This window comes from Kogia breviceps, chromosome 4, assembly GCF_026419965.1.
Source record: "Kogia breviceps isolate mKogBre1 chromosome 4, mKogBre1 haplotype 1, whole genome shotgun sequence".
NCBI lineage: Eukaryota > Metazoa > Chordata > Mammalia > Artiodactyla > Physeteridae > Kogia > Kogia breviceps.
The window spans coordinates 133,040,506-133,054,893 of record NC_081313.1 but is presented as its reverse complement, the minus strand read 5'-3'; the positions used below and the strand labels follow the sequence as shown (position 1 = coordinate 133,054,893).

The window sequence follows — 14,388 nt, the reverse complement described above, 5'->3', positions numbered from 1 at the left end:
GCTAGAAGTGCTTGGGAATTAGCACACAGCCCCATGGGCTGGCTCTTCACCAATGTCTGCCAGATGCTGGGATATAAATACACCAGCTCCCTTGCCCTCAGCCAAGGGAATTCTGAGATGTGCATTTATCCCATTTCCCAAGACTTCCTGCAGGATTAAGCCTCACTCACCTGCTGTGGTGGCTGGCTTGATAATCACCTTTTATTGGATGCCTTCCCTTCCTGGGTCACCTTCCCACTCCCCTGCTGGTGTCCCTACACCTCGCAAATAAACCATATTCCCTGAATCTTCATTTCAGGGTCTGTGAGCTGCCCCAGGGTGCTGGATCCCATCCTATCCTTCCACACTGAGCATCTGGGCCCAACCATTATGATCTCCTTCCTTGGCATCTCCCTTTCCCACTCTACTGGCCCCCTCCCATCAGGACTTAAATGCCTCCAGTGCCCCTGTAGAGATTATCAGATCCCCTTTCTCCCTCCAAGCCCAAACTTGAGAGTCATCTACTTGCCCTCTCCACCTCCTTGCTCCCATTAACTCATTAGTCCCTGCCCCACCCCCCCAACCCCCAGTCTGGCTTCCACCCCCACCACTTCACTGACTATGCTTTCATCAAATTTCCATTATCTTTTTTTCAAGTCCAGAGGACAACTCTCAGGCTGTATCTTGTCTTCTTGATGCAGTTTACCCTGACCTCCTTCTGGAATGTTCTCTCCCCTTGTCTTCTGAGACATCACACTCTCCTGGGTTTCTTCTGGTTTCTCAGACCACTTTTTCTCATTCTTCTTTTGCAGCCTCCTTTTCCCTTAATGTTGATGTTCCTCAGGATGGGCCCTTGTCTCACCCTATTTTGGCCTATACTCTCCCCTCATGTACCAACACACCTCTCCTGACCTCCATCACCAGCTCCCTGGTCTGTTGCCAGGCCTGGCCACTTCAGAGCTCAGTTCTGGACTCGGATGTCTCAGTGTGACTGTTTCACAAGTCCCTTCTTTCCCCAGGGTTCATCAGGTATCCGTCCTCCAACCATTTGGCTCCCCAAGGCAGAACCTCAGAGGGGCAGCAGAATCCTCTCTCCATTCACACTCACATCCACCCCATGACGTAGACGTGTTGACTTTACCCCTAAATAGTTACCAGATCTGGCCCCTCCTCTCCATCCCAATGGTTCAGGCATCATTACCTCTCACCTGGGCAGCTGCTACGGCCTCCTCACTCATGCCCTAATCCTGCTTCCATCCGCACTCGCCCTGCCCCGGGGTTGGGGGGTGGGGGGCTTTTTAGATCACAGCCACGTTCTTGCTACTTTTCATATCTTGTGAACCTGCCCAAGCCTCGATGTCTTCATCTGTATCATGGAGTCAATGATGTTTACCTTGAAGGACTGTAGGGAAAGTAAAATGAAACTATGAGCATAGAATAGGGTTTGTAAACTGTGAAGCGAAGTGCCATTGTGGCAATGAATGAGCAATTTTCAGGGCCAGAGACGTGGGGAAGCCGACCTTGCATGAGTGTTGTCCGTGGTGCTGAAAATTGGTTCTGTGCTCCCGTTTTTTGCTTCCCGGGGATGCTGCCTAAAGACGTCATCCGTTAGATTTTTTTTTTTTCCCCTTCTTCATTTGCCATCTAGATTTAAAAAAATTTTTTTAACGATCACGGTGACTTATGGTTCACCAGGTAAGTGAGAGGAATAGAAAGTAAGGGTGAAGCTTGAAGTTTCAGGAGTTAGCTTCACTACTGACGCAGACAAGTGATTTATCATGAGTATCTCAGTTTTCTTATCTGAAAAACGGGGATATAATACATTAATATTAACTTGCTTATAACAGATTGGAAATTGAAATTAGATGAAACCGGAAAACAAAATTAAGGTAACGTTAGTTGTTAGGTTAACTTGTGGGCTTTACCATAAAAACACTGCCTCTAAATAAGCATTATATTAACATTAGTTGTTACCATTTTTAGTAGGTTGTTTCACAGTACAAGCGAGGAAGCTTTATCACCTCTTGGCAATTACAGACTTATTTTTTCTCCTCTGGGAAGTCAAAGGGCAGGGGACAATTTCTCTGCTGAGAAACATTGAGGCAGGGTGGGCAGCAAGTCCTCATGTCCTTGGCAATTCAGATTCAGCTGGAAGGCCCTGAACACCTACTTCAGGCTCCTTCATCCTTCCAAGACCACTTACTGTGAGGTGATTAATGTTAGTCCCACCTTACAGATCGGGAAATTGAGACTCGGAGAGGTGAAATGATTTGCTTGAGGGTACCCAGGAGGAGGAGAACGCGGCTTGCACAGACTAGAAGGTGGGCGGGCACCCCGGCTAGGGAGGCTGGTAGCGGGGAAATCGAAGGCGCTCCCCCGACCATGTAGGTCCCTCCACTCCCGGGAGCGTGGGTGGAGGCGAGACAAAGGGGGCGGAGGCGGGGCGAGGTGGAGGGGAGAAGGCCGGAAGTACGGCCAAGGCGGAGGCGGGAAATTCCGCGCAGGGGGAGCTCAGAGATCGCGCAGACCTGGGTCCCGCTCCAGGGGCCGAGTATCCGCGGACAAGCGGCTTCTCCTCTCTGGGCCCCAATTTCCTCCTCGGTGAAACAAGCAGAGAGCGTTCACCGGGCTGGATTAAGATCTGACAGCGCTCCCCTCCTCAACAGGCGCGCAGCAAATAGGCAGCCTCTCCGCCCCTTAGTCTCCTGTCTGTGAAATGGGAACCGGGTTGAGGAGGGCGGGGAACCCAGGACCACAGCGGCCGTGGTGAGGGGCCGCGGGCGAGGGGCGCCCCTCCCTCCTTTGGGCCCCTGCTTCCCTGCGGGCACCGCCCCCTCCCGGGTTCTGAGGCCGCGAGTCGGCCAGTGCGCATGCCCGGGGCGGGGCGCGGGGCTGGAGCGCGGAGCCGGCGCGGGGGACGGCAGAGCGGAGTCCGCGGGTCCGCCCGCCAGCCCTGCCGGAGGCAGCTCGGGCGGCGGCGGTGGCGGTGGCGGCGGTGGCGGTAGCGGTGGGGGTGACGGGAGCCGGAGCGCAGCGCGCAGAGGAGACGGAACGGCGGCACAGCCGGGTAAGCGCCGCGCCTGCACCTCCTGCCCGCTCCAGGCGGGCGGTGTCGACCGCCTTCTTCGACTCGCGGCTGCCCCAGAGCCGCTGTCCAGGGTCCTCGAACCTCCTGGGTGGCGGGGTTTGGGCACCGTGCGCAGCGTGTGTGTCTGGCGTGCGCCCGGGTGAATGTACGCGCGCGGCCGGGGCGGCGGGTGTCCATTTCCAGGTTCCACTCAGGGGCGGGGCGGGGGTGGGTCCGCAGTCCTGGCCGAGCACCCGAGGGGCCCTGTGGGCCAGCCCGCCCTGTAAGACCCCGGCCCCGCTCCTGGCCTTGCTGCTGACTGCCGCTTTGTTTGGCGCCGTGGTGCGGGAGGGGGCGCTTCCCGCCACCGCGGGGAGGGGTCCGCCCGCGTTGATTCATTTTCCCCCTGGAGCGAGCTCGGTGCTCGAGTGGCTCTATTGGCACCATGGAGCACATTCTCTGTCGCACGCTCAGTGTGGAATACACTCTGGGGCTCCATCACACACACTCACACACCGCTCGAGGCCATAGGTTTACACACACTGTGTCCCTTGATCATTCCATCAGACTCATACACATGGTCACCTGTGCACCCACCCCGTACACCTTTGGTACACACCCAGGCATAGCTACACACTCACACCAGCCATTGCCTATCACAACACACTCAACTCAGCAATACTCCCCCATCACAAAGCACTTGCAGCCATCCTGCTCTGGCCTGCTTGCGCCTATTCACAGCTGCACGTCATGGTATCCCTCATGTACCCCCAGACCCCGGAGCAGGCGTGTCACACACTCCGTCACACACTTTTAGCTTGCTCTCCACACACACACACACACTCCTGCATGTCCAGTCTTGCTCTCCTGTGGATAGATGGACGGATGGTCTGGAGGCCATTTCTGGAAGGAAGACTGGTTATCACCCTTTGCTAGACTCCATCTCCCCTCCAGCCCCAGGGAGGAAGCTTTGCTGCTCTGAGGGTTATAGGAGACAAGGGGATGAGAAGGTGAAGTACAGCACACCAGGATTGTCTCACACACACACACACACACACACACATACACACTCTCTCTCTCTCTCTCTCTCTCTCTCTCTCTCTCTCTCTCACCTGCTGAAGTACCACAGGCCTTTGTCAATCTTATCACCATGGGAGGAGGTGTTTGCAGGTGCCTGGCGCCCTGGCTCCAATTAGGGAAGAAATCCTAAAGGGAAAATAACTGGCTGGGCAGGTCTCTGGGCCTGAGTGAGCATTCACAGGGGCTTCTCTGCCTGGGAGCAGGGCACAATCACTTGTGCACATACCCAGGCCATCTCTCCCATGAGTGAGGCTCTGAGGCCATGTGGCCACACATGTGCATACCCACAGGGTCTAAGTGGCCACCATGAGACACAAACACACAGGGCATTCTGCACATACAGGTTGCACATGTGCATACCAAGTTCTTGAGCAGAAGGTAAGAGTCAGGCCCTGGCTCCCCAGGCTGGCCTAAGCTGGTGCAGATGTCCACAAGCCACCTACGTGCTCTCCTGCATGCTGGGTGAGCCAGCCTATACAACTGGGAGTCATTTCAACCTTTTACCTCAATTGGGCAGGAGAAGTGTGCAGGCTCATCTGCTCACAGGGTGTTCCCAAAGGTGGGTTCCCGCACGGAGGACACTCTTGCTTCCTCTCCTAGACGATCCCTCACACTGTTGCCTGTTAGGTCCAGGGGATTGGGAGGACCCTTGGCATGACCCTGAAGAGATCTGAAGAGCAGAAGGGGGTTTTAAGAGCCAAGCATCAGTGTCCAGGATCTCAGCTGATATGAATGGGAAGAACCAGGCTTTGGATTCAGACAAAACAGGCTTTGAATCAGTGCCCCCCATCCCAGCTGTGTGCCCTTGGTCAAGTCTTTTCTCCCTCTGACCTCAGTGTCTTCGTCTGTGAAATGGGATGATAATGCCCCCCTCATGAGATTGTTGTGGAGTCCAGGTGCTAAAATGAGCCTGAGAATGCTGCGTCCAGGGCTGAGCACACAGTGGGAAAGTGATGGAGCTGGGTTCCAGTGGGAGATGGGAGGCGAGGAGGTAGGGCCCCAGGCCTGAGTTGCCTTTTGGAGAAGAGGCTGGAGGATACCGAGGCTTCTTTTAGAGCCAGGAAAAGTCTAGCAGAACTGTGAGCAGCAGAGCCTCTGGGAATGGTATCTTGGCAGATCTTAAACCCAGGGCTCAGCCAGCTCTACTAAATATAACTACATCCTGTCCCCCATTTCACAGATTGGGAAACGGAGGTTCAGGGTGTGGAAAAACTCACCCAAAGTCATGTAGCAAGTCAATGACTAAGCTGGGGCTTGACCCCACATCTTTCTAACTCCCTGGCCAGGCTCTCTGTCCCAATCCGGGACCTTATCCCATATCAGATAATTGTGAGCTGAGAACTAAGAAGCCAGCCTCTTCCAGGAGGACTTTTGGAAGGGGTGTGTTGCCAGCTGGGCCATGCCTGCCTCTTGGAACCTCAGTTTCTTTCTCTGGAAAATAAGAACACAACATCTGCCTGGAAAGTGTATGGGATCTGCACATAATAAGCATAGTAAGGGCTTGAGGTCACCTCCCACCTTTCTTGGCATCTAGGTCAAGGGTCAAAACTCAGGTGGCTACAGGCCGGGTGGGTAGCATGCATGAAGGGCTGCTATAAGAAGAATAATGGTGCAAATCAGTGATCAGTGGTAGCGGGCAGTCAACCTCAGTGTCCAGGACACCACTGGGAGGGGTAGAGATGGTGGCTAATTGGAGAGTGTACACCCATCTAAGGAAGTAGCCACTGCTTGGCTCCAGCTGACTGCTGCCATGCAGGAAGCATGCTCAGATTGCCAAGTTTTAGTTTTCCAAGAGAAGCTAGAAATCTGATTTTTACATGAAACCTTCTAATTTTTAAATGTTGATGACTAAATTCCTTAAAAAAATTTTTTTAAGCACTCCAAGTTAATCAAGCATGTCCAAGGGTGAGGTTTTGCCAGTTTGTGCCTGTGTTGCTGGCCCTCCCTCCCCTGCCCCCTCCTGGGAGCACAGCTGGGCTCTGACAGGCTGAGTAGATAAAAACAGGCCTTGCATGCACACAGCCCAGCCCTAAAGTAGCAGAGACGTGCACACCCCTCATCTTTAATTCTCCCTGCAGCCCTGTGGGAGCAGGGGGTAGGTTTGTTAGGATCCCCAGTGAGGAGATGGGACTGGCCTGAGGTCACAGAGCTGGTAAATCAGGGAGCTGTCCCAACTTCCTACCCATGCCTCACCCAGGGGGAGGGAGCCTGTTGGAGGGGCTGGTGTGAGAGGACCCCAGGGCTGAGCTACCGGGGGTGAAAGGAAGGGTGGTGAAGACTCAGAGCACACCTGCTATATAGCCCTTGGTGACTCCTTCCAGTTCTAGCCCAAGCTCCCCATACACCTGCCATTTTTATGCTGATGAAAACCAGATCCGAAGAATTGCAGCAGACCTCTCCTGTGTTTCAAACCTGTCTCCCAGCAGCCTCCTGGATATCTCCCCTGTAAGTCCCCCAGGCACCCCAGTTCAACTTCCCAAAACCCAGTCCCCCACCATCCTCTGCAAACTGCCCCTGCCCCCATGCCCCCATTTTGGTGATAACCCTCATCCCCCCAAGTCCCACATGCCCAAAGCTTGGGGGACCCAGTCGTGAACAATACCAGCTGAGTCCCCATCCAGGGACCTGAGGGCTAGGCGGGGACCCAGAGGTGTAAAGAGCTACAAGCAGAATGACGAGAATCTGGTTAGGGGCAGAACAAGAGTCTACAGGGACCCTGAGGAAGCTGGTAGGCAAAGAAGGCTCACTGGAGGAGGAGGTGTTTAAACTGAGGACTGAAGGTTTAATAAGAGCCAAGCGGGAAGGTGTGTAGAGGCCAAGATTAGAAAGAATTTGAACCCATGGTTGAACCCAAAGAGGTTTCGTGTGTGTGTGTGTGTGTGTGTGTGTGTGTGTCTGCATGTGTGTGTGTGTGTGTGTACACATGCTTTGGGGGACGGAGTGCATAATGAAAGATAAAGCCCAGCAGGTGAGTAAATACACAGGAAGCACATTGAAGCACATTAGAAGCACATTGAAGAGTTGGAACTTGACCCTAAAAGTAACAGGGAGTCATTAAAAGTTTCTTTTTTTTCCTGTTTTTTAAAAAATATGTGCACACAACCAAAATTCAAGCATCGCAAAGGGGCATTCAAAAAGAGTCTCTTCCACCTCCAGATCCCTGGTCTTGCTTCACAAAGGCAATCACTGCTAAAAGTTTCATGGGTTTCCTTCCAGAAATTTTGTCTTTATAAATAAACCTACAGATGTGTATTTGTCCTTTTCCTTGCCTACCCGCATGGGATCCCACTAGCCATGCTATCCTCTGGCTTTTATTCACTTAATTTATCTTAGGCATCTTTCCTCATCACTCCACACATTCTAACAGCTGTGGGGGAAGGGGAGGTCCTCTGTGCTTGTCCCACATTTTACAAACCCACTTCCTGGTTTTCTTCTCATCACCAGCCATGTTCTCATGCAGCATATGTCTGTCTTCAAGACCACCCCGGAGGTGGGCTTGCTGGCCCAAATGCTGTATGCATTGTAAACTGATAAGAATTGATAAATGTCCTTCCAAAAACATTACAACCAATTTACTTGCCCCCAAAAAGCAAGGAGGGTTTTGAGCCAAGGAGTGGCATGGTTGGACTAACATCATAGACAGGTCAATCAGTCATTCATTTAACGAATATTTATTGGGAGCCACTTGCTTACTATGTGCCAGGCATTGCCCTCAACCCTGAGACCACATCAGTAAACACAGCAAAGTCCCCACACTTCTGGAGCTGACATTCTAATGGGAGAGACAAATCACGAGCAATAAACAAACATATGCAATATGGTGGCTGGAGACAGGTACTATGAAGAAAAACTGATCGGGGCAAGGGGGATGGGAAGCGTCAGCCAGTGTTGCAGAGGAGGCTATTTTACACAGGATGGGTCAGGGAAAGCTTCAGGGAGATGCAGATGTTGGGAAGGAAAGCATTTCAGGCAGAGGAGACAGTGAGTGCAAAGGCCCCAAAGCAGTGGGTTCAAGGATCAGCGGGGCAGCCAGGGTGACTGAAGCAGGGTAATCACAGGAGAGCAGTAGGAGACAAGGTCAAGAGCGGTGGCGGGGCCAGAAAATGCAGGAACTTGTGGGCTATGGTAAGGAGTTTACTTTTACATTGCATGAGATGGCGAGACATTACATGGTTCTGGGCAAAGGAAGGACATGATCTACCTTGAGTTTTACTAAGATCCCTCTGGTTCCTGTGTTGAGAAAAAACTATACGGGGTGGGCTTCCCTGGTGGCGCAGTGGTTGAGAGTCCGCCTGCCAATGCAGGGGACACGGGTTCGTGCCCCGGTCCGGGAAGATCCCACATTCCGCGGAGTGGCTGGGCCTTGTGAGCCATGGCCGCTGGACCTGCACGTCCAGAGCCTGTGCTCCGCAACGGGAGAGGCCACAACATTGAGAGGCCCACGTACCGCAAAAAAAAAAAAAAAAAAAAAACTATATGGGGTGAAGGAAAAAGCAAGGATAATCCAGGTGGGAGATGGTACAGGTTTGGCTCAGGGTAGTGGCTAAATTCTCGATATATTTTGAAAGTAGATCCATTATGTTTTGCTGATGGTGGGATGCAGGGTGTGAGAAAAAGTCAAGGGATATTGGCCTAAGCACCAGCAATACGGCTTTGGAGAAGATGGCAGGAGGAAGAGGTCTGGGGGGAATTGGGAACTCTGCTTGCTTTGGCTGCTGAGTGTATAATAAAACAGAGTTGCATGCAGATCCAGCTGCCTACCAGACCCTCTCCCTGGATATCCCCCAGGCACCACACACTCAGCTTGTCCAAAATGCAACTCCCCCTTTTCCCGGATCTGTTGTCCAGCACCTGCCACCCTAGCCAGCATCCTGCAAGCCACCCCCACCATCACCTCTTACCGCCAGCTGGTTCCTGTTAGTTTCCCTCAGGCCTCTCAATCCTGCCAACTCTTCATTCCCACAACCTTTGCTGTACCATCTCTCATCTAGACTATCTCAGAGAAGGGGCTGGGTAAACGAATGAAGAATTAGATGAATGAGAGATTGAATAAATGATTGGCCAGCCCCTCCCCTCCAGCCTCCACACCATCCCTAAGCAATTCTTGAAAACACACATTTCAGACTGTGTCCTTTCCTTGCCTGTAAACCATTCCCATCTCCCCAGGGCCTACACAGACATAAACTGGTGATCTGCAGACATATTTTGTTTGGGCCACATACTTTTTTTAAAATCTTGAATTAATTGGGATATTTTACAGTAAACTTCTATATTTCCCACTTCTGACTGATACTACTAGGATGCATTTCTCCAGGGCAGTACTTGGCTGATGGAGTATGGCTCCCCCTTTAGACAGGGCATGTGCTCTCCACTTTGCCTTAGTCCCCACCACTCCCTACTGTTCTGTACCCAGTCTGTTTCCCTCAATTAAATTATCTGCCTGGCTCCCATGGCATCAGAATTTGTGACCCATGGCCTAAAGGAGAAAAGCGTAACTTCTAGGTAGCATGTTGCATGGGGTGGGCTGATAAGGGAGGGGTGATGGTAGATGAAGTGGTAGATGAAGATGAAGTTAGACTGTGGCCAAGTTGTGAAGGGCCTTGAATGTCATTTTAGGAAGCCTGACCTTTATCCAGAGGGCCACCGGGAGCAGTGAAGCAGGGGAATGATGTAGTTGGGTTCATGTTTTTAGCCCAGACCCTATGGACAGGAGGGGACCAGACAAAGGCAGAGAACGCGGTGAGAAGCCCCGCCTGCTAGAAAGAGAGTGAGAAGGAGGAGGCCCAGATGGAGGCTCCTCCCCACTGGATCCCCTCTGAGTCTGAGTCTGCTCTCTCTGTTTCAGAACCAGACAGAAACCTGGGGCCCAAGCATGGTCATGAGGGCAGTTGGGCAGCGCTGAAGACCCAGCCTGGCTCCAGCTGCTTCAAAAGGACTCCAGCCCCTCAGGACCCCAGCCCACAGCCCTCTGCTGCCCACAGGATGGGAGCCTGGGGGCTGGGAGCCCGGCCATGAGGGACTGCTGCCCCTCCCAGCAAAAGGCCAGCCCTGCACCCCCAAGGCACACCCCTGCCCAAAGCCCAGGCATGGACTCTAGGCACAGCAGCCCCACTGGGGCTGGGGAAAGGGCGTCCTGCTCTGAGGGCCCTGGCAGGAGTTTGGCCTTCCCCTCTCTGACCTGCATCCCTGCCCAAGAGGCAGCCACCAAGGAGACATTAGGAACAGATGGAGCCTTGATCTCAGGGACACCAGAAACCACCTTTTCTGGGAAGCCAGAGCCTGTGTCCTCAGTGAAAACTGACCCTTCATCCTCAGAAAACAGAAATCCTATGCTATTACAGAAGATGGATTCCAAGTCTTCAAAGCAGGCAGATTCCATTTCCATAGGAAAGGAAGATACCGCATCCTTGAGGAAGGCAGATCCCATGTTTACAGGAAAGACAGAGCCTGTAATCTTGGGGAAAGGGGATCTTGCAGCTTCTGGAAGGATGGATCCTGTGACCCCAAGAAAGGAGGATCCTGGATCCTTGGGAAAGGTAGATCCTGAGTGGTCCAGCAAGGTGGATACAATGTCCACAAGGAAGGAGTATCCTGTATTCTTGGGCAAAGTGGATCCTGCATTCCCAAAAAAGGAGGAGCCCAGGTATTCAGGAAAAGACCTTCAAGTGTCCTCAGAAGAGGTGGGTCCTGCATCTGCAGGAAAGACAGATCTTGTATCCTTGGGAAAGAGAGATCCTGAGCTCTCTGAAAAGGTGGACCCCATGTCCTTGGAAAACATGGATTCTGCATCTGTAGGAAAGACAGATCCCGGGTCCTTGGGGATGCTGACTCCAGGGTCATCAGGCAAAATCAAGCCTGTATCCCCTGGAACAGTGGCTCTGGGGTCATCTGGAAGGGTGGATCCTACTCACTTAGGGATGACAGATCCTGCATCTATGGTTAATGCAGAAACCGTGTCCTCTACAAAAGAGGACCCTCCGTTCCTGGGAAAGATGGATCCTGCCTCCTCAGGAAAGCAAGAGTCCATGTCTATGAGAATGACAAAAACCATATCTACTGGACAGGTGGATCCCGTGTTTTCAGGAAAGATGGATCCCACATCTTTGAAAAACATGGACCCTGTGTCTTCAGGCAAGATGGGTCCGGTTTCTTTGGGAAAAGTGGATCCTGTGTCCTCAGGAAAGCCAGAGCCCTTGTCTCCTGGGCAGGCAGAACTGATGTCTGTGGGAAAGACAGAAACTGCATCCTCAAGAAAGGAGGACCCAGTGTCCTCCAGAAAGGGGGATCCCATTTCCGTGGGAAATACAAAAACATCATCTTCTGGAAAAGTGAATCCTGAATCATCAGGAAAGACAGACCCTGTGTCCTCAGGTCCAGCGGGTCCCCCATCTTCTGTAAAAGCTGAGGCAGTGACTGGAGGAAAAGCAGATCCACTATCTTCAGAAAAGTCAGGTCCTGTGGCCCCTGGAAAGGTGGGTCTCATGGCCTCAGGGAAGGCTGATCCCCCCACCTTGGGTAAAGTGGACCCTGTATGCAAGGGAAAGGCAGAAACTGTTCCCCCTGGAGACATGGTCTCCGAGTCTGCAGGAAACGTGGCCCCCACAACCCTAGGAAAAACAGTCCAGGCATCCTCGGGAAAAGCAGAAGCTGTCCCAGAGGGAAAGGGGGATCCTCTGCCTCTAGAGAAGGGCAATCCTATGAACTCCACGAAGGTGGATCCCAGGGCCTCAGGGAAAGCAGAACCCAAGTCTGAGGGCAAAGCAGAAACAAGGCCCCCTGGGCAGGAGGGCACCGCCTCATCAGGAAAAGCAGAGGCTACATCTTTGCAGAAGGAGAAGCCGCTGACCTCGGAGAAGGGGGATCCTGGATCCTCTATTGTCTCTGGGAAGTTGGAGCCTGTAGCCCTGGGGAAGACTGACTCTGCGCCTCAGAGAAAAGGGGAACCCCCATCCTCAGGGAAGCAGGCCCACCTGACTATGGAGAAGGCGGAGGCCTCCTCCTCCAGGCAGGCAGATGACAAACCCTGCGGCTCCACTTCTTACCCCGCGGATAGCGGGGGTCGCGTGGAGCCAGCGCCACTGCCCAGCTCCGAGGCCTGCAGCCTTGGCCAGAAGGACCCGGCGGCCACTAGGGCCGAGAGAAACCCGGGCCTGGAAGCCGTAGCGCCGTCGCCGGGGCCGCGAACTCGCGACAACTTCACCAAGGCGCCGTCGTGGGAGGCGAGCGCCACGCCACCACGCGAGGACGCGGGCACGCAGGCGGGCTCGCAGGCCTGCGTGTCGGTGGCCGTGAGCCCCATGTCTCCGCAGGACGGCGGGGGCGGCTCGGCCTTCAGCTTCCAGGCGGCGCCGCGCGCACCCAGCCCCGCGCCCAGGCCGCCCTCTCGTCGGGACGCGGGCCTACAGGTGTCACTGGGCGCCGCCGAGACGCGCTCCGTGGCCACGGAGCCCATGACGCCGCAGGCCGCCGCGCCGCCTGCCTTCCCCGAAGTGCGGGTGCGGCCGGGCTCCGCACTGGCGGCCGCCGTGGCGCCCCCAGAGGCCGCTGAGCCGGTGCGCGACGTGAGCTGGGACGAAAAGGGCATGACGTGGGAGGTGTATGGCGCCTCCATGGAGGTGGAGGTGCTGGGCATGGCCATCCAGAAGCATCTGGAGCGACAGATCGAGGAGCACGGCCGCCAAGGGGCGCCCGCGCCGCCGCCCGCTGTGCGCCAGGGCCCGGGCCGTGCGGGCTCTGTGCGCACCGCGCCCCCAGAGGGCGCAGCGAAGCGCCCGCCCGGCCTCTTCCGCGCGCTTCTGCAGAGTGTGCGCCGGCCGCGGTGCTGCTCACGGGCCGGACCCACGGCCGAGTGATCTGGTCCCCTTTTGTACGCCCGGGTTTCCAACCTTCTCAGGCTCCCTTCTTGACCCGAGACCCCTAGAAGGGATCCCCTCGATGCGTGACAGGCCTCCGAGGGGCGGGCAGCCTCTAGGGTCTTATCCTGGCTTTCCAGCCCCCTCCCCTCCTAAACATACAAATGAACGCCCTCTACCCGGCTCCCTCGTGGTCATGAGCCCACGAACCCAGCCCTGACACCCCACTGTCCCCTCACAGCCCTCAGTTTCACCCCCTCCCGGTCACACTGGGTGGCCTCTGAGGACCCGCTCAGCACCCACGCTCCTAGCCCTGAGAGCTGAGGCAGGCTCCTGAGATGTCCAGACTGGTGCACTGTGGTCTCCACCGGCGGCCAGGTCCCCAGAACGGGAGAGACTGTGTACAAAAACCCCAGGTGTGCGAGGATTGACATGTGAGACCCCCGATGTGCAAGGCCCCGGGTGTATGCGAGTGTATGTCCATGCGGCGGGCTGGCCCCATGGCCTGGGCATCTCTTGCATGCTGGTAGTTGTCCCCAGTTCCTGTCTCCCCCTCACCTGGCCCAATCCCCAACCCTATCCCCACCCCCACTGGACACTGGTTCCCAATTCCCAGACAGGCCAAAGGCAGCTGCAGGAGTGCCCTGGGGGCGCAGCTGAGTCACACAAAGGGGAGAGGGCTCAGACAGGTCCGGGGATCACAGTCAGAGGCTCACAGACAGCCTGGGTGACAGCTGGTCTTGGGTATTGGGGGCAGGATGGAGAGCTCATTCTACAACCACAGTAGTCTCTGAAAGACCACCCTCTCCAGCCCTCCGTCCCCCAGTGCTGTGAGCCCCACAAGTCCCTTGTGACAACTCAGTACCCGTGTCCCACCCCTCCAGCCGCGGTTTTTGGCTACAAACTGTCACAACATATACATTGGTAATAAAATACTCCCCCAACTCTTGTCAGCTGTGATTGGCTACAAGCAGACGGGGGTGGAGCAACATGATATCTTATTATATTCAGGAGTGGTAGGTATAATTTGGGGGTAACAAGACCTCTTCCGAGGTGACCCAGAGGAGTGGGGGCCCATATGGGGCTCTGTGGCCAGGGTCCTGTGCCAGGGCCCCCATCACAGGTCTGTGGTATTCAGGCCAGCGTTGGTGAAGGCCAGCTCCTCCTTCTGCTGTCCATGTGTGCCCGCCTTCTTTCCTGCCAGCACTGTGTTCAGGGGCTCTGGATTTGGCCCCATCGGACTGTGCAGGGGCTCCTTCTGTGGGGAGAGGGAGGGGAGGTGTGAGGCCAGGGCCAAGATGGGGAGATCTCCCCAGTCCTTAGGAGAGTGGGTGGGCCTTCAAGCCCACGACCAGATGGCTCCTTGGCTGGGGCCTCAGTTTCCTGACTCTGTCCCAGAGGGGGCCGTGG

The 14,388-nt window shown here is 54.9% G+C and overlaps 3 protein-coding genes across 4 annotated transcripts in view; 2 read left to right on the top strand and 1 right to left on the bottom strand.

Annotated features, from left to right (window-relative positions):
• The window catches only part of SNCB (synuclein beta), a 30,218-nt gene extending 16,292 nt beyond the window's left edge, over window positions 1-13,926 (top strand). The window contains exon 6 of the mRNA XM_067031931.1: window positions 9,972-13,926. Coding sequence (XP_066888032.1) covers window positions 9,972-10,028 — 57 coding nt within the window. The 3' untranslated portion in view covers window positions 10,029-13,926. The remainder of the gene's footprint in view (window positions 1-9,971) is intronic.
• Window positions 10,138-13,926, top strand: GPRIN1 (G protein regulated inducer of neurite outgrowth 1). Its single transcript, XM_059063514.2, has one exon. The coding sequence runs from the start codon at window positions 10,138-10,140 to the stop codon at window positions 12,976-12,978; it is 2,841 nt and encodes a 946-aa protein (XP_058919497.2). The 3' UTR covers window positions 12,979-13,926.
• Window positions 13,904-14,388, bottom strand: part of CDHR2 (cadherin related family member 2) — a 47,903-nt gene continuing 47,418 nt past the window's right edge. For both annotated transcript variants that reach the window (XM_067031911.1, XM_059063512.2), the window contains one exon: window positions 13,904-14,236. In XM_067031911.1, coding sequence (XP_066888012.1) covers window positions 14,096-14,236 — 141 coding nt within the window. In that variant the 3' untranslated portion in view covers window positions 13,904-14,095. The remainder of the gene's footprint in view (window positions 14,237-14,388) is intronic.